Source organism: Zootoca vivipara, chromosome Z (assembly GCF_963506605.1).
Source record: "Zootoca vivipara chromosome Z, rZooViv1.1, whole genome shotgun sequence".
NCBI classification, from domain to species: domain Eukaryota; kingdom Metazoa; phylum Chordata; class Lepidosauria; order Squamata; family Lacertidae; genus Zootoca; species Zootoca vivipara.
Window position 1 is genome coordinate 38,120,898 of NC_083294.1, and position 23,923 is coordinate 38,144,820.

Sequence of the window (23,923 nt, forward strand, 5' to 3'; positions counted from 1 at the left end):
CCAGCCCCCACCTGCCTGCCTCATTCCTTACAACCAGCAGAGGATGGCATTGCTTGCCAGCTTCCTCCTCCATAGTGTTAGTGTTAATGTCACGGACTGGTGGGAGGATCCAGCTGGGGAACCCCCAAGGGAAGAAGGCTCAGAGCCTGGTGAGTGGTGATGGGACGATGATCAGTGGTCAGGGGGAGAAGAGGGAGAAGACTAGTTAACAGGGCTTAGTGAGCGGGGAGAGTCTGTGGCAGAGAGAAGCCAAGAATCAGTGGCAGAAGCAGAAGCAGGAGGGTGGAAGGGGGGATGCCAAGAAATAGATGTGAGTTGGGCTGGTGAAAAAGCAAGGGTGTCTCCCACTCCTGATGCAACAAGCTCCCCTCCCCCCTTCTCTCCCAGAACCAAGAGGCACAAAAAGGGTGGAGGAGAGGTTGACTACATGTAAGAAGAGTCTGATTGCCCAGGAAAATCCCTGACTGGGGAGCAGGGACTTTCAGTCTTGGCAACCGAGTTTCATGGAGTATGTGTACTAGGAATGAGCTACTATGCCCGTTGGCCTGACACTCAAATCAAGTATGTGAAGATTGTGTGGTTTTTCCTAATAAAAGAGTTAACTCAATCTTTGACCAGCATGCTTGTGTGACCGACATGCTTGTAGAACTGAGCAGAGGGAAGAAACAGAAGTTGAATTAATTGGATCTGCCTGTTATCTGCTCCAGCTCCCATTTGCTGTGGGGTACCCGGTCTTCTGCCCTACCAGCCCCAATGGGTGTCAGGCAGCCACCAATGCACTCCGATGATGCCTTCCGCTTGCCTGGATGGATAGAAGGGCGTTTGTGTGCCTAGAAACTAGGTAACATTTACATTCATTGCTTTGACTATGGACCTTCCCATACCTGACATGTGGTCCTAGGAATGTTGTCCAGAAAGCTCTGGGGCACCCTTGGTGTGAAGGAAGTTCTCTGCACCTTGCTAGGGTCTACAAGAACCCATTTCAGTAATAGTGAGACTTCCAATAAAATCGATCCTTCTGTTCTGCATAAATGCAAAAGACATTTACAGCATCTCTTTAGTATATACCGTATTTTTCACTCCATAAGATGCACCTGACCATAAGACGCACTTAGTTTTCAGAGGAGGAAAGGGGGAAAACCCTGTTTTTGGGGAGATCAGCTCACAGTTGTGCAGCTTCTTTTGCAAAGAGGAAAAGCCCCATTTTTTAAAGGATCAGCTCAAAGTTGTTGAGTTTACTTTGCAAAGGGGAAAAATCCTGTTCAACTCACAGTTCTGCAGCTTCTGATAATCTAATCAGCCTGATAATCCAATCAGCCAGTCACATGTTGCTGGGGAAACAAACAGCCTCCCTCTGCAGAACATTCAACAATGGAGGCCTGGGCAAGGGGGTGGGGCTGGGAAGGGAGCTAGCAGCCCTTATCTCCCTCCCCGATCTCTTGCAATCAGCTGCTGAGCAGCTTCTTTTCAACACCCCTCTTGCTCTATTGTTAGCCTTTAGCTCTTTCTATTTTAAAAAAAAGCACAATCTGCTTTTTGCCCCTGGGCAATTCGGTTCCAGGGACCACACATTCGCTCCATAAGACGCACAGACATTCCCCCTTACTTTTTAGGAGGAAAAAAGTGTGTCTTGTGGAGCGAAAGATACGGTATTTAGAAGTGGGGATTTTGGCATAGCTCACTTCTACTATCCTTGTATGACAAAATTCCCTCTTTGCACATATGTACAGTATATGAGAGAGGACTGGGACAAAGCAGCATTGCAACTCTTTAACCACATCACCATTTTGCACTTTTTTTCTGGAAAAGGGTAAGTTTAATATCAAATACACCTTGGCAAAGTGAAACAAGGACTGTTATTGCAAGGGTTTCAACAGCAATTGTTGACAGCAGTGTGCATATGCTCACAACTAAAATGACAACAAGGGTACACAGAGAGTCACAATTCTATGAACACACACATACCCTCCCTCCCCGGAGACTCACTTTTGTTAATACACCTACATTCCATGCACCTGAGAGACAAAACGGTTTGCCAAACATTTTGGTTTGCTGTTTATAAAGTGCATAGTCACTGGTTTTGTGAGGTTTTCTAGGAGTCCAAAGATACCCAGCAGTGGTTTTTCCCTGCATTGCATTGAGGTCACAGTCCACTAGAAAATTCTGCAGTCCCCGTAGCCAGAAGCATAACATAGCAAAGTTTGCTTTGTGCAGTGCCACTTCAGAATTCAAGTGGCACCCAGCATTGTGTTAAGTAAATATTCACCCTCCCCAAATCAGCTTGTACCTGTGAAAACATTGCATCTCTCAGAGAGGCTCCCAATCTAATCTCCTTGTGCTGGTTTCTTATGAGCAGGGAATTTGATGTGGAGAAGCACTCCCATCATGTCATCTCACTACTCTCCATCAACACCTCCATGTTTAACGGTATCACATACATCAGAAGCAGGGAATCTTTTTGGCCTGGTGGCCCCCTATAGGTCAGCTTTGACAGGTGGGCAGGGCAACCCCACCTGTGAACCACCTAATGTATTTTCCAAAGACATGCAGCATCAAATGTAAATTTTGTGTGATTTTTGATTATCCTTTGCATGTGCTTTTTATTTTTCAAAAACAGTTTATTATTTTCAGTGAATGCAAGTAAAAACACCCGATTTCTCATTTTGGCATTCTCCCTCCCCAAAGATGGTCAAGTGGTTCTTTCTGCTCCCTGCCGATAAGACTTTGCATCCCTGCTGCGACTACAGTCACATCATCAGGATAGGCCATGCATTTACAACCTGAGATTCAGTGTTTTGAATGCAGCCCACCTTCCATATATGATGGCCTGCAAAGGTTCAACAGACTTGTTTTTGCTGTGCCTCTGGGGGCCTCTACATACAGCAGGGGCCTCTGAGGTCTACATACCTAGCAGAATAAGGTGGTCAAATGGCTATCATTTCAAAGCAGGTGGTGGGATTACAAATGCCAGTGCTCCCTTACATCAAAAAGCTATTTGGAGTCAGAAAAAAATAGCGGAGCAAGGAGGGGTCTGGAACAGAACTTTTCTCCCTGCTGTGTTATGTTGTGGTGAACTATGGGAGAGCAATTAAAAAAAATAGCATACACTCCCACTTTAAGTCTTGAGTGTTATAGTCCATTCTGTCATCTCATTCTGCTGCACACATAGTTTGAGACAACAGGATTGCTCATCCCAGGGTAAAGGAATCAGCAGGCTGGATGCCTAATTCCTCATCCCTCTGTTGTTACAGCTGATTGGTAATTAACAGCAGCCTCCTTTGAAGATGTTCCTCCATAGCAGTTTGCTGTAACCAATGATCAGGGAGCCTCTTTGAAGTCTGTTTGGAGCAGGGGTAGGGAACCACCACCTCCTGGGCCAATCTTGGGCTGCCAATTTGGCCTGCAAGGCCACTTCCCCCCCCCAAATGTGCCCACCCGTCCATCAGCAGACGTCAGCTGATGATAGCTGACAGTTAGGAGGGCGGAGTTAAATCCTGAACAGGTGTGCAGCCAAACGGAGCAGGATTTAACTCCCACTCATCAGTTGATGAACAGGGTTAAATCCTGCTCCGTTTGGCAGGATTCCATGCAAACCCTATCCTGATTCAGGGAAGGGTTTGCACGGAAACCCCAAGAACACGAAAGACGCCCTTGCCCTCTGTTTTAGCAGTGCCTTGCAAGATGCTTTGGAAGTCTTGACTTTGGGACTTCAAAGCACCTTGCACCCGAAACCATTGTGGCGTCCTGTGATTGACAAGTGGGCAGCCGTCTGCTCCACACTTGATGCCACTTGTGGCCACGGGATGGAGGTTCTCTATTGCACGGCAGACCACAATCAATATCTGGTGAGCTCCATTGGCTTAGTGGCCCATTCAGTAGTTCAGGCCTAGTTTTATCAATAAGAGGCATTTTAAGGAAAAAGTCACATGCTGTTAAACTGAGGGCTAGTTAGCTGGTAGTGAACCACAGCGTCATATTTTGTAGCGTTGACCTAGTATTGCTTTGCAGAAAATGCATCCTGAGGCTTAAAAGCTTCTTCTTCCAAGTAGTTTAAATTCTTGCAGTTCTTTAGGCTTTAAAGTCTGGTCCACACCTGGAGTTAGCTTGTAGGTCAGAGGCGAATCAATGTAACCATTTCGATACAGGCAGACGCGACGACAGAATTCAAAAGTGCTGAACATGACTCCAAAATAAGGAACAATCTGTTAGGAAAGAAAGCAAACAAAAACACATAAATAGCCACATACTTCCATTATCCAGGCTTCAAGCCTACTAGGGGGGGGGGAGCCTGAGCATGTTTATTCATGGAGAGGCAGTGTGGTTAGAATGGTGGGCCATTAGAACTGATAGACCTGGGTTCAAATCCCTACTCACTGGATGACTGCAGGCCAGTCATCTTAGATCAGCCTAACCTACCTCACAGGGTTGTTGGGAAGATAAAAGAATGGAAGGAGAGAACCTTGAAAACCACTCTGAGGTTATTGAAAGATGGATCTACAAAGAATGGCAGCTTTAAAAAACTGCATGCAATCCTCAACTTCCACCAACGCCTCATGGTTAAATTTTGGCAGGAGGAAAAAAAGAATAAATTCCTAATTAGGAGCACAATAAATCAGACCTCCAGTGGTATTGAACAACAGGTGCTTTAGTACATACCCTGAGTAAGTTAGCAGTGAGTCCATTCCAAAGGGCAAGCACCCCTTTTGTCTTCACCGTTTGCTTAAAACAGTCCACCATGCCTGCAAAATGGACATCAACCCCTCCGTGGTGTGGGAGGCAAGGACTCTGAGCCTGCTCGGGAGAGAACACATCACCATTTTAAAGCAGGAGAATAAGTCCCTGTCTGCTTAGAAGTAAGTCCTAGTAAGGTTAGTGGGGAAGTGGGGTTATGGTTGCAGCTAAGGTCACTTCTGGATGTCCTACGTCTTGAGCATTCATCCGAATTTGATTGCACAAAGTTTGCACGGAGGTTATATGATGAATTGAACATTTGTTCTGATTTGTTTGAGCAGAGGTTATATGACTTTGCATCAAAGCAAGTCCTATCCCACACTTTATCATCACTTCTTTTGTTGCAGAAAGGGAAGAGGGTTTGCTGTGCAAGAGCACCAGTATGGCTGCAGTTGCACAAGCTGCATTTGCTGGTATGTGACTGAATCCCACCCCAAAACAGCGATGGCTTTCAAGTGCCCTTAAGTCACCAATACTGCACTCTGATGCATGTCTACTCAGAAGCAAGTTGTGCTGTTTTCCATGGGGCTTACTCTTACTTAAGTGCACTTAAGAATGCAGCCTAGCAGCAAAAACATATACATAATATCTGCACAGAAGTCCCATTGAATTAAATGGGCCTTACACTTCTGCATTAAGTGCACAGAGGAGATTGCAGTCTTAGTATTGCTGCTGCCTTACTTTATGGATTTTGGACCTAAGATCCAGGCTTTTGAATTTCAGCCTTGCACCAATACAAAAACAAGGAGAGGAGATTTTTTTTTGGGGGGGGGGGTTTCATTCTGCACAGCAGTTTACCTGATCCTTTTTGCCTAAACCATGGGTGGCAAACCCACAGATCTCCAAATATTAAAAAGGTAAAGGGACCCTTGACCGTTAGATCCAGTCGCGGACAACTCTGGGGGTTGCGGTGCTCATCTCGCTTTACTGGCCAAGGGAGCCAGCGTTTGTCTGCAGACAGCTTCCGGGTCATGTGGCCAGCATGACTAAGCCGCTTCTGGCGAAACCAGAGCAGCGCATGGAAACGCAGTTTACCTTCCCACTGGTGCGGTACCTATTTACTTGGACTTTTACGTGCTTTCAAACTACTAGGTTGGCAGGAACTGGGACAGAGCAACGGGAACTCACCCCATCATGGGGATTCGAACCACCGACCTTCTGATTGGCAAGCCCAAGAGGCTCAGTGGTTTAGACCACAGCGCCACCCGCATGCCTTCTCCAAATGTTACTGGACTCCAACAGATAATAGGAAGCTGCTGTATCAAACCACTAGTCCAAGTATTTCAGTCTTGTCTACACCAGAGGTGGGGAACTGGTGTCCTCCAGATGTTGTTGGACTACAACTCCCAGCATTTCTTGCCATTGGACCTGCTGGCTAGGGCTGATGGGAGCTTGAGTCCATCAGCATCTGGGGGACTTTAGGTTCTGTGTCCCTGCACCAACTGGCATTCCCAGCTCTACCCAGAGATGCCAGATATTGAACATGGGTCCCTTTATGTGCAAAGCATATGCTCTGCCACTGAGATATAGCCCTTCATGGGCTGTGTTGGCTGCAGATGATGGGAGCTGGAGTCCAATGTTTGGAGGACCACAGGCTCCCACCCGTGGTCTAAATTACACAGACACACGAAAAATACAATGCCAAGCAATGCCATACTATTCACTTATAAACTCATCTGTTAAGTGTGCTTTTAACCTATAGTATACTTTTGTCATTCATTCATGCTAGTACCGTGTTTCTCATATTATAAGACATGTCTTATATTTATTTTTTCCTCAAAAAAACACACTATGGCTTATTTTCAAGGGATGTCTTATTTTTTCCTCCTCTTCCTGCCGCGGCCGGCATTGCTGCTGCGCCTATCACTATGTCTTATTTTCGGGGTATGGCTTATATTCCTTGAATGCTTAAAAATCCTGCTATGGCTTATTTTATGGGTATGTCTTAAAATATGAGAAACAGGGTATTCTAGGTTGAACAGCTACATTATCATGGAGTAATTAAAGACATGTTTGCTTTCAAGTCTCACTGATTTCAATGGGGGAAACACCTTAGGTAGCCTGTTTAGAATTGCAGGCCTACAGCACAATCCGATACAAGTCCTGTCAGGGATCCCCCATATGACCTATTTATTCAGCATTCATCCCAATTTGTTTGCACAAAGTTTATCCAGTGGTCAGGCTAGGTCCAGTCTTCATTGAGCATTTGCTCTGATTTGTTTATGGGATGGGATCTACAGCAATAAGCACTTGTTCTGTTTTGTTTGGAGGGTCTTTACATGTCGTCCATTCTTTCACACAGTCTTAAATGCATTTCCCCATAACTTTCCTAACAACATTTGGAGGGTCATATGTTGGCCACCTCTGCTTTAGTTATTGCTAAATAATTAGTTATTAATTGCTTGCTTATATCACACTGGCAGTACTCTCGGGATATATGCCTATGCTCTGGCTCAGGTTCGGAAATCACTGCTCCAGCCACAGTGAAGGGAAATGACAACAAGTTCTGTGCTTCCAGCAAGGGAATTCTGCATCTCACTCTCACTCTCTGGATTAGTTCCCAGATAAATGTTATGCTAAGCGATGTCTGCAAGGCACCGTGTGAGATATCCGCCAAGACCTACAAGTTAAGCCGTAAGGGCAGAACTCATTTCCTTTCCTCATTCTTTAGCATTAGAGGGAATTTGCAAGAAACTTTAAAGTACAAAGAGACACTAGAGCTGCAGGTTCAGCTCGGAAACGGTCTTTCATGCATAGAGGAAACAAGTTCGTTTTCTTACAATGAATTAGGACTGGTTTAAACTCAAGAAGAATGAGTCAACAGGATAAATCACACGACTTTGGACTGCAGGTTAAAAACTTCTTGCAAACCAGAATACCAGCACTGCAGATAAAATTCAGATGTGTTACATTTCTGCTTGCAGGGCCTTAAAACAACAAAATGACAGCATTCAAAACTAGTATATCCAACTTGCAACCTGAAGTAGTCCAAGCAATTCAAACACCTGCCTCATTACCATTTCCTTCTGTTGCTTCTGCAGACCCAGCCTCAGTCCTGCGGATTTCTGTGCAGGAATGCTTTCAACCCACCTAGGTTACGTTTAAATCCACATGTTAACACTAGCACACCAGAGATTCAATTGCCCAGACCTATCTGGAGGGTTCACAAGGGACAAGCATTCTCTATGCCCCATGTTCTGTGTTAAATCAGACCTTAGACAGCTTCGTAACAGTGATAAGCCTAAAGTGATCCTCTCTGTCGGATGGATGCCTTGTGATGATACATGAGATGCTTCCACTCTCATATTTTAAGTTCTTGGCCGCTTCACTTTGTTTACTGAAAGCTGAACCCTCCAGGACATGGTTCCGCTACAGAGAAACACTCACTCTTCAACTGGACAGAAGAGTTTTGACTGGATTTAGTATCTGCTTTTTAATTGATTAACGGATTGCAATTTAATTTATTTATTTTTAAATCCCCTTCACCGTGACATCAACATAAGCCCCTTTGCTTCCAAAGCAAGGTCAACCCCCCCCACTAATATCCCGTAAGTAAATAAAATAATAATGCAACTAATACATGCATTAATTTTTTTAAAAAATATATAATTTACCAACCCAAACCCAAGAGATGTAGAAATGAATTAAGAAATAAAGACACAGGATCTTTCCAGGGTACAGAAAGTTGCCCTGCAAGAATTCTTTGAAATTATATTTTCAGTGAGAAAGCCTAGGAGTGCGGGATGTGCCAGCCTTGCTAATAAGGGATTAGGAAAAGAAGTGGCGCAGAAGTACTCGGGGCGTTTATTTCACTTAATCTGAAATCTAAAATAAGAACACAGAATCCTTTCAAGGGCTAGGTTAACACGGATGATTGGGGATATCTAAATACTTCCAGGCTGAATGAAGCCCAACCTCAAATCTTGGAGCCTTCAGTCAAAGCTTCAATGAAGCACTTGAAATTCTGTTTGTCTGGGGATGTGCTTATTTCTTTTGCCCAAAGGAAGGGCCTGGGAAACTGACATAGTTATGTCCCTAGAGGGAAACAGTTTTAGAATCAGGCATGGTTTCTGCATTGGACTAGGTTGGGACAATAGGACTCTCTACTGGTGGTGGATTAATTCAGGCATCCAATGGGGGTTTGCTTACAATACATACATGAAAAGTTGATACTACTTCCTTTGCTGGTTGATACTAGGGTGTCCAGAAAAAAACAGGGCATTTAACAGTAGTGCAAAAGAGGGGAATTTTGTGCACCTGGTAAAATGATGTTTCCTACATAAAGGTGTAAGAGTACCTGTCTTCTTTTGCACCAGGCCACACAAGGTGAGAACAAGGTCTGGGGTTGTCAGATATCAGAATCTGATCTAATGTTTCAGGATTCTGTCCTGAGGTTCTAATCCTTCTTCTGAGGATATCTGTTTTTAGCTATTGCAGCCAACTGGTAGACTTGTACTCCTCCCAAGAAATCATTCCTATAAACACTTACCAGGGAGAACACAGTGGGGCTTGCTTCTGAGTAGACATCTATAGCCCTGTGCTATAAAAGTCACTGGAGCTAATGCCCAGTGCCAGATCTTGGGGTGGCGAATTCCATTATAGGAGGACCAGATGCCAAAGTGGGCATATCTCCTGCACTTTTAGCAGCTGTGCATGAGAGGGGATTTCAGCAGGTGTTGCTTCCCTCTTCTACCCAGCTTCTAAAGGTGCAGGAGCTCTGCCAAACAATTCCACAAGTTTATACTTTCTCTGGCCTAGCCTGAGATTCCTTCCGACTGTCCTTAGCCTATCACAAATCAGTTCCTTTCTGGGATCCTAACTTTGAGCTTTATGGAAACATAAACATAAACAGAAATAAGGGGATAGGAAAATGACATGTAGTGCACAATGCTATACACATCTGCTTAGCAGTGAGCCCACTGAATTCAATGTGGCTAAGTAAGTGCGCACATGTACAGCTTGAATGTTTGGTACCCAGGCACGCATACACTTATTCAGTGCTTTCCTTCTAGGGAAAAAGGTGCCGGTACTCACCATGAAGTTGTTACAGTAAGTGCCACACTTTTAGCTAGTGCTTTTCTTCTAGAAAAAGAGGTGCTGGTACTATGTACCCTTGAGGACCTCCGGGGAAAAGCACAGCACTCGCTGAATATTACATGTGAATAACTACGAGTGTACAGCTTGTTGAGGAGCGGACACCCCTGTTCCCAAAATAAACCAGGCCTATGAACTCAGTGGTCGTAGAATTTGCAAGGGAGGAGAAAACTGGGGTGGAAGGGAGAATGGTATGACATGTTTGAATGATTTCAACAGTGAAGCAAACCACTCCAGACTGCAGCATTTTGTTACAGGACCCGCTTGTCAGGGCTAACAGTTGCTGATCTCCATGAACCAGTTGAGTGCCCTCTGAAATCTCTGTAAGGCAAGTGGCTTTCATTGTAGCGGACTCCATAAAAGTTTGCATTGTGCGAGGAACAGCTTTCTTTTGTCTGTCATTAATCTACCACCAAGCCAGTCCCACTGGGTAAATAAGATCTGTCTCGAGGCAACCAGAGATTAGGGTAGTTGTAATCTCAAAACTACATCTGGAGTGCACAAATTCTCCACCCGATTTAAAGGATTCCCTCCACATGTTTGGGTGCTAGGGATTGCCTACTTCTGTTATTGTAGATTTTATTATTGATCTATTTTGTGAACCGCTCTAGGAGAGATGCTATGAAGAGCAGCATATAAATCTTCTAAATAAATGAATAGATTACCCTTTCTTTTTATTTAAATTGTGTGACAATTATCAACTGTCAAGGTGGCATTGTAGGACGGAGTAAGATCTTGGAGACCGGGGTCCAAATATCTGCTGGCCGTAAAGCTCACCTTGGGCCAGTTGCTATTTTTCTTTCAGTCTAGTCTACCTCAAAAGGTTGTGCTGATGAAATGGGGGGTAGGAATGGGAAGGAGTCTTGCATGCTGCCCTTCACTCATTTGAGAAAAGATGGAGGGGTGGATATAATAAATAAATGAGTAGTACTTAGCTGCTTCAGTCAATCATATATTTGCTTATTTGCATATATTTGCTTCAGCTGCTTCAGACAACCATATGTTTCATAGAATCATAGGCAACATTGGCTTGCCATATGTTTTGGAACTACAGCTCCCATGATCCCTGACTAATGGCCCCATTAGCTAGGGATCATGGGAGTTGTAGTTCCAAAACATTTGGAGAGCCAAGGTTGCCTATGCCTGCTCAAGGCCCATCAAGTCTAACCCCCTGCAATGCAGGAATCCTGCCCACTGCTATCCCTGGGTGGGTTATGTCACAGGGCTGCCAGGGAGAGGTCTGGAAAGGAGGGAAGGGTCGGTGCAAGGCAAAGAGGAGCCTCCAGTCAGTGACAGGCAGGAAGGGAGAGAAGCAGGAGACAGTGAGTTAATGGAAGAACACTCTGAGGCGGAGGCAGGGAGACTCAACACCTCTTGAGCAATTCCGAAGGGGAGGGGCTGCCTATTCCCTCCGCACAGGAGCAAAGGGGGTGGAATTGGCAGGAACAGAGAAGGAGGGTGGGATTACCCAAATTCCTCTGTTGGAGAAAAAGTCGTAAATCTCCACTTCCGGATTCTGAAAGTGATGGATCAGACACATGAAAAGTGACTGCAATCTGTATATATGTATATAATAAAGAACTGTGACTATATCTCTATGTGATTAGAGGTATTTCTTGCGGAGAGCCTCAAGAACCCCTTACAGGCTTGAACCACCAAACTTCTGGTTAACAGCAAGATGCGCTGACCCATTCTGCATTTGCTTCAGATAATTGTATATCTGCTTAATAAAGCGAGTCTTTCCCCAATGCATGAAGCCCCTTAGCATCTCCCTTCACTCAAAATGTAATTAAAACATGAACCCTTTAATTAACCATAGCTTTTATCCAAACCAAGAATCTATGGTTAGCAGCTTCAGCACATAAGAAACCAACTTCGAGCCACAATTTACGATCTCGGCTTGATCCAAAGCCAGCAATTATATGGAATGGGGAAGCTGCCTTGTACCGAGTCACAGCACTGGTCCACCTAGCTCAGTACAGTCAACACTGACCAGCAGCAGCTCTCCACGGTTTCAGGCAGAAGTCTCTCCTAGCACTACCTGAAGATGCCTGGGACCTTGTGCATAGAAAGCAGATCCCTTACCATTGAGCCATGACCTTGTGAAACCTCAGTTTCCCAGTCTGGACAAACTGGGCAACTATGGTTAATTGAAGGCTTCTTGGTTTGTTTGGTCACAGTGCAACGGAAGGATCTAAGGGTCTGTAAAAGGATCTTCCGAATGTTGCACTTACGTAGAAAATTCTAAGCCTTTCATTTTGCTAAAAATGGTAAGCGTTATGAAAAGTCATCGTTGCCTTATGCTCTAGTACTCTCTTGCTCTCCCCCCCACTTTCTTTTTAAAATTCAGCAGCATGTTAGCAAAAAAACCCCAAAAAAACCCCTACCCAGCACCTGCATGTTTTACTCTAAGCCACGAGGACCCATGCCCAAACATGCATACTATACCTTTTAGTTCGCTAATAGGTCAACCAGGAGCAAAGGGAAAGAGGGAGACAAAGGCATACAGTTAGGGTGAACAACAAAGAAGATGCTGCAAATTTACATTTTTGTAAGGATGCTTTTAAAATGAGGAAGCAACTTAACATGTATCTCAGTTCTATGCATATTTAGCGAGAATTAAGTCCCAGTTAATTCAATGGGTCTTACTCCAAGTTAAGTGCATGCAATATCCTTTAAAAAATTTTTTTTAAGGTTTTAAAGGAGATCTGTAAATCCAGGCAGAAAGACCAGTGAGGAAATGTTGGAGGCTGCTGGAATCATCCTGAGCTGGAAGTTTATTTTACAGGTAGGTAGCCGTGTTGGTCTGACATAGTCGAAACAAAATAAAAAAATTCCTTCCAGCAGCACCTTAAAGACCAACTAAGTTTTTATTTTGGTATGAGCTTTGGTGTGCATGCACACTTCTTCAGATACACTGAAGTTTATTGTGGAGCAACAGCACCACCTAGTGACTCAAAATGACCTAACATTTCTCCTCTGCCAGCTGTATAGCTAAGGGCAGAATTACATGTTACAGTACAAGGTAAATGCAGTAGAAAAGGAAGGGCCATAACTCGAGAGTGGAGCACCTACTTTGCATGCAGAAAGTTTCAGGCTAAATACCTGGCATCCCCAAGTAGGGATACAAGAGGCACTGCCAGTCCGTGAGGACAATATTGAGCTAGATGCACGAATGGCAGTATGAAGAACTTCCCTGTTTTCCTACAACAAGCTTCCAAATCTATAAATTAATGTGCAGTTAGAGCAGGCATCCCCAAACTGTGGCCCTCCAGATGTTTTGGCCTACAACTCCCACGATCCCTAGCTAACGGGACCACTGGTCAGGGATTATGGGAATTGTAGTCCAAAACATCTGGAGGGCCGAAGTTTGGGGATGCCTGAGTTAGAGCATCTGCAGGAGAAAACTGGTGGATGGAACAGGGTATGCTTGATCCTCCCCTCCATTGCAATGTCTCCCACAAGTCTTCCTTCCCAGGCTGTTTTTCATTGCATGAAACAACGCAGGTACAATTAGTCAGAGGCAAGCAAATTGCAGCCTTCCAGATGTTGCTGGACTCCAGCTCGCATCAGCCCCAGGCAGAATGGCTAATGGTAGGGGGTGCTGAGAGCCACAGTCCAACAACACCTGGAGGGCTACAGGTTCTCCAACCTTGCATTGCTCTAAAGCAACAATTCCTTTGCGGCAAGGATGCCACATGGCAAATGTAAGGACTGGTACCATTCTAGTGCAATGGTGGCGGTCTGCTTTGCTTGTTACTAGAACCCCAAGGCTCAAAAGCTGGGCTACAGATGCAAAAATGGTGGTGCCAACTCTCTGCTGCTGTCCATGAGTCATACACTTGGATAAACTGCATATACAAATACAAAACTACCTCTGACTTATTACAGACTAGGGATTCTATCGCAAAGCTCTAAAATTGGTCAAAGGGGCTGCCAGTTAATACTCATGTTATTTATAGGCAAGGAACACTGAGGATGAGAGATAAGTGATTGACTCAAGGCAAGACACGACAGTGGGATGTGAAGGGTGATTGCACTTGCAAATTTAAGGCACAGCAAGTTAAGAACTATACAGTCTGCTTCAAACATTTTTCTTAAGGCAAGCCTATCCAAACACATATATGTTGATGTGCTTTAAACTCTTTTTAAGTTTACAGTTGGTTTTAATTGCATTCTAACTACTTAACTGATTTAATTGATATTTTTTTCTTGTAAACCACTCAGAGCTTTTGTTCTAATCAAGTGGTAAAGAAATAGAGCCCCATTTTACAGCTAAGAAATACTGAGACTCCGAGAGGATCAGTCGAATCAGAAAACCTGGATGATCCCCTGCAAACAACTCAAAGGTCTACCAAAACATCCACCTTCTAATTCCAGAATCTAGCACCTAGTGCTAAACATATGCACACAGTCCCAGGTATGATTTTACCTCCCGTCCTTTAAGCAGACAACAGTGCAGCCCAGAAGAGGTGTGATTGTCTAGTCTATGGGCCCTCTTGCTCCCAATATGCCACATATGCTGCCTATGCTCCTAGAGGTTGCCAATGGACCTTCCCTGATGCCAACAGGATCCTCTCCCTCCCTCCAACGAAATTAGGTGTGAAAGAAGCATTCTGCTGTAGTCATCAGAACAGGTTGCAGCATGTGCTTGGTTGTGGGGGTGGGGTGGGGTGGTGCCCACAAGAGCTTTTTGCAAATGTGCCTACAGGCCTCCACCAAAAGTTGGCAACCCCTGAGCAAGAGGCTGGTGTGTTGCATACCCCAGTTTTAGAGGAATATGGTAGCCCTAAATTCCATACCTGCATTTTCCTCTTGACTGTTTCAAAAGGGAAAGAAAGTGACTGTGCAACACCAGCAGCCAGGCAGCCATTCACAAAGTTCTGCACAGGAGTAAAGCGGATGCTGGGCTGACCCCAGATTTTATCCAGATGTGTGTAAACGAGGAAAGAGCCAATGGAAAACGGGATAGCACCTGTCATGAAAAGCAAGCAAGCAAAAGAGACTTGAGGAGGTTGTTAGGTGCTTACTGATACAAATTGCTATGCCAGTTCAGATCAAGAAACCACCTAGCTCAACATCCCAACTGCTAACGCTGGCCAATCAGATGCCTCTGAGAAGTTTGCAAAGCAGGGTATGATGGGAATATCTTTCTCCTGCAATAATTTCTGCTTCCAGAAAATGGAAACATAAGAAGTGTGTTTGCACCCAGGGGCTGCTTTTGGGGCTTCCCACAGTCATTTGGTTGGCCACAATGAGAACAGAATACTAGAGTACATAAGACTTTGGTTTAATCTAGCAGGATTCTCCTGATGCTCTTTTGTAGCAGAAGCAGCTGATTAAAATCTGCTTACTGTCCTGGAAATGTCATTAACTCCAAAGTCTGATTGCATTTTTGTTAAGGGTAAAACAGAAAAGCATTGTACTACCGTGTTTCCCCTTTTTTAAGACACCGTCTTATAACTTTTTTCCCTCAAAAAAACACACAGTGGCTTATTTTCAGGGGGTGTCTTTTTTTTAAAAAAAAAAGTGCTGGTACAACTGGGACCCACTGGCTCAGGATGCTCGGTGCTCTCTTCTGCACATTGCTGGGCGCGTTGTTGGCGCTGCCAGTTCCGAGCGCCTGCAGGGTGGGGTGGGGGTGGCAGTGCTTTAAACCCCCAACCCTGTAGAAAGCAATGGAAGTTATGGACTGTAACAATCCTTAAGAGGCGCAGGTCTTAAAAAACCCCTGGTATCACCCTTGAAGCACAGCCTTCCAAAGTCAGGGGGGAATAGGTCTGTTTAGACAAAGGAAAGGATCGGGGGTGATTCTGTGCCCTGGGACCCACAGAACTACTTTAAAAATCCCAACCTGGGGGGGGGGTCAAATAGTGAAGCCCCATAGCCCTGTAGCAACAGAAGGCACATTCTGAAGCACCCGAGCTGTTCGGTTCCATAAAAAATCCAGGAATTGTAAAATTAACAACAATAATGGGGGGGCACTCTATCCAAAGAGTTAAGAAGGAATGGGAAAGTGTTGAGTTATATATGGAAAAATATGGAAAGGAAAGTTAGTTAAAGATAAAAAATAAATAATTATCGCAAGGGGAAAAATAACATCATAAAGGGTAATAATATTAAATATAAAATAGACAACACAACAGAAAAAGCAAGTATATGACTAAATGAGATCGCACAGGAGTGAGGGAAGTGGGGAGAGAGGGAGGGGGGTAAGGAATGGAAGGAGGCAATGGTTGGAGGAGGGTATAGGGGGATGAATTAAAGGAAAATTAAGACTGAGAAGCGCATGGTTTTTGTTTTTTAAAGATGCAAAGGCTTGCAATCAGCCAAAGTATAGAGCCCAACTTCTAGGAGACTGCGATCTACTTGCGGATTTATAAACTGGAGGTGATCTACCCCCGTTATATTGGTGTTCAGGTCAGAGTTGTTTTTAGAGAGAGGAAATATCCCATTTTTGAGGTTAAAGTAAAAGTTCCTGACCTTTTTTTTATAATGAGGAAATGCTGCTAAAACTCCGTTCTTCATTCCACGAAGGGGAGAGGGGGCGGGGCCGGGTGCTCAAAGACAAAAGAAATGGAAAAGGAGATAGCGATCAAATCCAGCCTCGCATTCATGCAGCCGTCGGGAGAGGCAGGGGCTGCAGCCGAGTGCTGCTTCACAAACAAACGGGGGAAAGTGCTTAGAACCCAGAGAATCCAGCTGAAAAACACGAAGCAGCAACAGCAATTGCACACACACCATCCCAAGCCAGCACAGTAACCAAGTCCCAAAAGCAAGAAAGGACTCAGCAAACACTGCTGCGGCCGGCGTTGCTGCTGCTGACTCGGGGAGCTCAGTGATCTCTTCCGCACAGCGCCTATCACTATGGCTTATTTTCGGGGTACGGTTTATATTTCTCAAATGCTTAGAAATGCTGCTATGGCTTATTTTATGACTACGCCTTAAAAAGGGGGAAACACGGTACAGAACTTGGCACATTGTTAGGTGCAAATATTATTTTGGGATATACTTTGTTTTCTAAAACATTTGGACTATAAAAGCCAAAATAGGTGAGGCACCAAAGTCATCACTGGCAATTGAATGGGTCTTTTTAAAACCATATACAATAGCACCTCCGGTTACATAATCCTCTGGTTACATAAACTTCAGGATGCGAAAGTGGCAAACCCAGAAGTATTTGACCAGGTTTCTCCGTGCGCGCATGTGCAGAAGTGGTCCTCAGGTTGCGGAAACCTCGGGATCCATCCGGACCTCTGGACCGCATCCCGTCCGCAACCAGAGGTACCACTGTATAGTATCTGCTGTTGAGTCCAATCAGAATCTGTATCGCAGATTGTGTGCTTTGCCTCTTTTTTCCTTGCTACATTTGGTCATGGGAAAAATTATGCCTCTCAATCATGATCCCCCATCTGTAAAATCAGAAGAATTGGATCTCCTCACATTGTTTTGGGGAGGATGAATGACTGAGAACACAGTTAACAGCACATTGCCGATACACCAGTTTTGCAGGCAATGGACTGAGATCTGACACAAGCGATTAAAAAAAGGGGGGGCTTGTCTTATTTCAAAATTTAATGCTGCCTTTTATTGTTTTATTGATTGAACTGACAGCTGTTTTGTTAACATCTTTTTGTTAGAAGCTGCCCAGAAAACAGGTGGCACAGAAAATACTGTAAGTAAAATAACTAAAAAGCACTGGCTTTCAGTCACCATTCCTACCCCAATGTTATGGGAAAAGGATGCAGTCTCACGATACCTAATACTGACAGTGAAACACCACGGTAAAGTGCAGCGACACCTTCTTGATGATAAATCATGTACAAAGCATGCAGAATTCCTTTGTAGGAGGGCTCCAACCGGTTCTGTACAATGAGACGGGTTTTGACGACTTCAGTTGGGTATGTTGCAACAGCAGCCACCATGCCAGCCAAACTTCCAGCCATGATCGAACCCCACTGGGAGATGTGGCCCAAATCACCCACAAACAGCAAGACAAACCTAGAATGATATATGGGGGTGGGGATATCACAAGTCAGATACACAACAGCGATTCATTTGTAACAGTAAATCATGGTTTGTTTAAGCCACTGTTTAACAAACCATGAGTTAACCAAAGAAACCATGGCTTTCCCTCTCATTTGTTTCAGTTTTTTCAGTGGCTCTTGCCTTGTACCTTTGTAGTTTGGCCACCCCACCCCAGACAATAATCATAAAGGCCTTCTGTGAACTTTCCGTTCAATGCAAGTTTCAGTTCTGATGAATTCCTGATTAGCTTAAGTCTGAAATAAGGAGAACTTCTCTTCCAACACAAAAGTGGCAGGCCTACTATGCATGTGTGAAGTGTGAAGACAAAAGTCAGAAGGCAAACAAAAACAAAACAAAACAAAACAAAACCCCAGCTGCCAAAGATTATCTAAAACAGGTTTAATTTATTTCTGTCTTTTTAAAAGAAATCAGACTTGATTTACAGCTCTCTCTTCAGCACCACACCCCAGAAGCTACATCTAGCTCCCACCACTGGGGGGAATATGGGGAACTTCATCCTATTATCTGATTCAAAACCAAAGGGGGAAAATGAGTTCTGTTTTTGGGCACAGAATGCAGCTTCTAATGAAAGTCTGTACAGTATGTTGCACAGGGCAAGAACCAGTTGAGGAACCCACTTTCTGCATGGAAAATACATTTTGTGGACAGTTAATCATATTTTATCTTTTAAGTTTCAGAGTGAGACAGTTCAAAAACAAACACCTCCAAAATGCTGAACGGTTCCACACACCTTCCTAGAGACAGGGAGGAAATTCGACATCAGCTGGACCGTTCAGAGCGCCCCTGTCTCTTCAGCCCACCCCTCTGATTGGCTAAAACTATAAAGATTTTTTTATTTTATTTTTGAAGTCATTCTTACTCGGACCTCCGTGCATCTTTACGCGGAAGTCTCACTGTGTAGTTACCGGTAGGTGAAAACAAGACTGAAGTTTACTGGAGTCCCCTCCCCTCCTAAGAGCCTGTAGAAATGGAAAAATGCTGGGCAGCCACAACGAACTGCAGGAATTATTAACCCTTGGAGAGCCGTGTCTCCGCGCCACGCCATGGCTTTGGTATCAGCTGTTTGGGTCCCAAAGGCGAGGGGGGGCTCTCACCCCGGCTTACCTGCGGTAGGAGGCCAGTTGTAGGGCGCTGTAGGGAAAGAGGCGCAAACAGGCGGTGAGGTTGCCCTTCCAGAGGGCCCCAATGCCTTCGGCCTTGCATAAGCTGCGCCCCGTCTCCCAGAGCCCTCGCCGCGAGTGGTGAGTGCCAACTTGGGCCAGGACGGTGAAAACTTCCAGAGGCGCCGTCAGGCTGTGGCTCAGCGCCCCGGCCAGCCCGGCGCAGCTGAGCCGCTGCAGAGCGGTGAGCCGACTGTCCCGCTTCCAGGTCGCCATGCCGCCCGGGCGGCGGCTGCACCATGCCCGCTGCGGGCCGGGCAACTAGCGAGGAGGACGCATAGCGACGCATACACGGCAGTCCAGCCCCTGTGTGCACTACGCAAGGCCGTCGCGGGGCGGTGCCAACTTGGTCTGGAGACGGGAAAGGGAGGGAGAGCTGACCCTCTCTGAGGCTGGAGAGGGGTCGAGGTTGGTGCCTAAAATGCCCGATTGTCCGTGCCCAGGAGCCCGGAGCGCGCGGCGCAGAGCGACGGGAGAGAGCGCGCGTGGCTCAGGGAGTTTCGTTCCAGCGTCAGGGCCTTAAGCATATCCGGCGCCGTGGTGCAAAGATCCCTCCGGCGACACCCCACCCCATTTCCCAGAGCTGTCGACCTTTTTTAATGGGGGGATCCCAAAGTTGTTGACCTTTTAAAAGGGAGCTGACACCACGCTTACACACTATCTCTGTTTGGGAAAAGAAAACAGGAAACATAAACATAAATTAGTTGCTCATTTATTAACAATGCACCTATATACACACTTGTATAGTCTCAGATGCATGTGGGCCAGCCAAAATCTGACAAGTCACTCCTGGTCTTAAATTGTCCAAGCAAAATGGCATAGCTTAACCTGGCACCAAGATGAGGGGGAAAATGCTGAACTTAGATATACCTCAGTCAGTAAAGCATGAGACTCTTAATCTCAGGGTTGTGGTTTCAAGCCCCATGTTGGGCAAAAGATTCCTGCATTGCAGGGGCTGGACTAGATGACCCTGGCGGTTCCCTTCCAACTCTGTGAATGGTTCTGTTATTCTGTTGTATCTGAAGGGCTATTCACAGGGAAGATGGAGCAAATTTGTTTTGTGAGAGATGCTCGTGCTGTGATTCCTGCACTGGAGGGGGTTGGTCTAGAGGACCCTCAGGGGTCCCTTCCAACCGCCCAGTTCTGTGATACTATGATTAAAATACTCCAAGAAATAAATAAACGGGCTTCTCGGTGGCAGTCACTGGAAAGGGCTCCAGAGGCAGCCACCCCACAGAAAGTTTGGTATGTGCCCTGTAGCCCAAGCCCCATTCACCAGGCGGGACCTATATGAATTTCCAAAGTTTTAAGGCTTTTTCCTAAAGTCGACGGGTTTCAGAAATACTCTGACATTGACTTGTTACATTTCATCCAGGTTATGATAGAGTTAATGAGATAAGGAGGTTCCGGTAGATACAGTCCATTGTTCTCACAGCGGGAGAGGGAGATCAATTACAGTAGGTGCGGGTTGACCCTGGCACTGCAGAGCGGAACAGGGTCCTAGTGCCTCTGAAGGTCGCTGGAGCCTGCTCTCCCCTCCCTGGACTCTCTGCCTGGCGCCCTCCACTGCTTGGTGCCCTGGCTTACTGTGCCACTACTCCCAATGGTAAAGATGTCCCTGTCCAGTGCCCACAGCCGTGACAGAGCTGAAGGGATTGCGTGGGTGGCACTGATGCCAGGGGGGTCTGGCAGCAAACAGGGGAGATCCTGATTCACTAAGAATGTCACTACACAAACACACATATACACACACATCCTGGTTAGCATTCGTCTGTCTCGGGAGACAACGGAAGAGTGCACCTTTGTGGGCGGAGTTAAACCATTGAGACTGACATGGGAGAGACAGGAGTGCCACTTGGCCCCATGACTGTGGGTGCCTGGTCCCTTCATGGGGGAATTTTGTGGGCGATCGGGCACTCAGGGCCCCATGGAGTTGGCACCTGTGGGGAGAGATGTTTTGATGCAGCTGGGGCTGATGAAGGCATTGGGTTGTGCTGATGTAGGTGTACCATACAAATATGTGTGTGTAGTCTCACACACCCAGAGAGAGACACATATTATATATATTATACATACATTTATATCAAGCATTCTCTCCAAAGAGCTCAAGGTTTTGTACATGGTTCTCCTCCTCCCTGTTTCATCTTCTCAACAACAACCCCAAGGTAGAGGTTAGGCCAGGCATCCCCAAACTTCAGCCCTCCAGATGTTTTGGACTACAATTCCCATCTTCCCCGACCACTGGTCCTGTTAGCTAGGGATCATGGGAGTTGTAGGCGAAAACATCTGGAGGGCCGCAGTTTGGGGATGCCTGGGTTAGGCTGAGAGGCAGGGACTCACTAGCCCAAGGTCACACAGTGAGCTGTTCGGCTGACCTGGGCTTTGAACCCTGGTTTCCCAGGTCCTAGTCCAACACTCTAACCACTGTACCATATTGCCTCTCTTAAATACATTCTGCTACTAAAGAAAAAGACACACAGTTACAACTGTAAAACTTCAACATGCACCATGCATCACACCAACAAAGCACTGCAGCTTGAGGAGGTAGTTGTGAGTGCATCTGGAGCCCAACCAACAGGTAAAGGTAAAGGTAAAGGTAAATTACAACAAGTAATTCTTTATGGATTGACTGGAAGACCAAGCCTGGGGAAAGTTCTTTAAACTTAATCAAACTGGATTTTGTTTCAGCAGCATTCTTAAAACAATAGTGCCATCTGCAGTTGGCCTGGTGCAATTATCCTGGCTTTCACTTACCGGTATTTCACCTATTATCGCCACATTTTTGCTTTTTATACCAATTATGATTTTTTAATTTCTTTTTTCTCCATAATCTGTTTGCTAAGAGTTTTGATCCCTCCCCCCCATTCATATTTTTTGTTTTAAATATAACAGCTGTATCATTTTCTCTGCTTCTACGGCAGGCATCCCCAAACTGCGGCCCTCCAGATGTTTTGGCCTACAACTCCCATGATCCCTAACTAACAGGACCAGTGGTTGGGGAAGATGGGCATTGTAGTCCAAAATATCTGGAGGGCCGAAGTTTGGGGGTGCCTGTTCTATAGTTTCTAATTGTTTCCATTTTATTTGTAGCTTTTAAAATATGCCCTTTGACCCTCTTCCTCTGTGTAAAGGTAAAGGTACCGGGACCCCTGACCATTAGGTCCAGTCGTGACCGACTCTGGGGTTGCGGTGCTCATCTCGCGTTATTGGCCGAGGGAGCAGGCATACAGCTTCCAGGTCATGTGGCCAGCGTGACAAAGCCGCTTCTGGCAAACCAGAGCAGCGCACGGAAACGCCGTTTACCTTCCCGCTTGGAGCAGTCTCTATTTATCTACTTGCACTTGGACGTGCTTTCGAACTGCAAGGTGGGCAGGAGCTGGGACCGAGCAACGGGAGCTCACCCCGTTGAAGGGATTCAAACCGCCGACCTTCTGGTCAGCAAGCCCTAGGCTCTGTGGTTTAACCCTCTGTGTAGCTGTTCTAAAAAGGAGATTTCCTGTTCTAATTGTTATTTTCTCTCTCCATTCTGTGTTATTTGTTTAATTTTATCTGATTATAAGCACCACTCACGACTGTCTTCATAGTTTCCCCACAACAAACTGGAGCTTATTCTTCCAGTATTATTTTCATTAAAGAAATTTCCTAGAGTTTTTGTAAACTTTACCCTAATCAGCTGATTTGCTATGAGAAGTGGGTTGAAGTACCACACTGGAGCAAAGTCAAATTTTGCAGAGACTGGTGCATGTTCTGCTATTTTAATGTCTCCTGTCTGCGTCCCTTGCACTGCATTCAGAAGTGAGGCAGAAGTTAAATCTAGATTGTGAGCTGAAAACTGGAGACACATATGAGTGACTGGTTTCCCCTGGGTTCATGTGTCTCTCAGCATATGTCTCTTAATCCCCACTCTTGTAGCAGTCTTGAGAGTTTCAGCCGCTATATGACTTTTTAAAAGTTCCAGTGCACTTTAACATTTCTTTTTCTAAGCAGAATCAGCCAAATGCTTATGATAATCCTTTTATGTTCCAATTAATGTCGCTGTCAATTATTAAATCCCTAGCAGCTCTACCCAAAGTTATTTTGCAGGAAACTGACCACTATTTGGTGCATAGACGAATGCCAATGTTACCCTAGGCATTCCAGTAAAAATCCCTTCAACAAATACAAGTCTTCCATTTACATATCTCAGCGCTTTAGTAGTTTAGAAATTAAGTAACGTGTGTATTAATATGCCTATACCTCCTCCTTAGCTTGAACCTCTTGCTCTGAACCTTTGTCCCACCCATGACTGAATAAAACATTTTTTTTTCAATTGGCTGTGTTTCTGGCAGGAAAAATATTTGTGGGTCCCTTTTATAAAGAAATGCTGCAGTCTTAGTCCACTTTATCAGGTTTTCCAACCCCTTCACATTTAAAGCAATTGCATTTATACCTGTACTCATTCATGCAAATAACCACTACTTTTCTTGACCAATCCATATCTCCTATGTATATTAGTCTGTTTCTGTCCTTAAATCTTCCCACGACACATGCCATCCTCTCTTGCCACACGAGTGCACACAGTGTAATAAGCAAATCTATTTTAAACATCTTAAACAGATGGGGAGCATATTGAAATACAACATTAGCTTTCAAATACAGCTGTACCTTGGTTCTTGAACGGAATCTGTTCCGGAAGTCTGTTCGACTTCCAAAAACCAAGGCGTGGCTTCCAGTTGGCTGCAGGAGCTTCCTGCACTCAATCAGAAGCCATGAGAGCCGCATCGGATGTTTGGGTTCCAAAGAACGTTCGCAAACCGGAACACTCACTTCTGGTTTGCGGCGTTTGGGAGCTGAAACGTTCAAGTCACAAGGCATTCCAGAACCAAGGTATGACTGTACCATATCCCTGC

General features: G+C 45.3%; 2 protein-coding genes across 3 annotated transcripts in view; one reads left to right on the forward strand and one right to left on the reverse strand.

The window, feature by feature from the left end:
* Positions 1 to 1,793: 1,793 nt before the first annotated feature.
* On the reverse strand, positions 1,794 to 19,447 carry SLC25A43 (solute carrier family 25 member 43). Of its 2 annotated transcripts, none has more exons than XM_060270416.1 (5): positions 18,979 to 19,447; positions 17,627 to 17,826; positions 14,628 to 14,800; positions 4,657 to 4,791; positions 1,794 to 4,202 (listed from the first exon to the last, which is right to left on the reverse strand). In XM_060270416.1, exons 1-5 carry the CDS (start codon positions 19,248 to 19,250, stop codon positions 4,026 to 4,028), a joined length of 957 nt encoding a protein of 318 aa, XP_060126399.1. In that variant the 5' UTR covers positions 19,251 to 19,447; the 3' UTR covers positions 1,794 to 4,025. The 2 variants fall into 2 exon arrangements, with proteins under 2 accessions (XP_060126399.1, XP_034969695.1); XM_035113804.2 differs by having other exon boundaries at positions 17,585 to 17,826; positions 18,979 to 19,440.
* LOC118084361 (A-kinase anchor protein 17B) overlaps positions 19,380 to 23,923 on the forward strand; it is a 32,981-nt gene continuing 28,437 nt past the window's right edge. The window contains exon 1 of the mRNA XM_035113803.2: positions 19,380 to 19,442. The gene's annotated coding sequence lies outside the window, so the exon portion shown is untranslated. The remainder of the gene's footprint in view (positions 19,443 to 23,923) is intronic.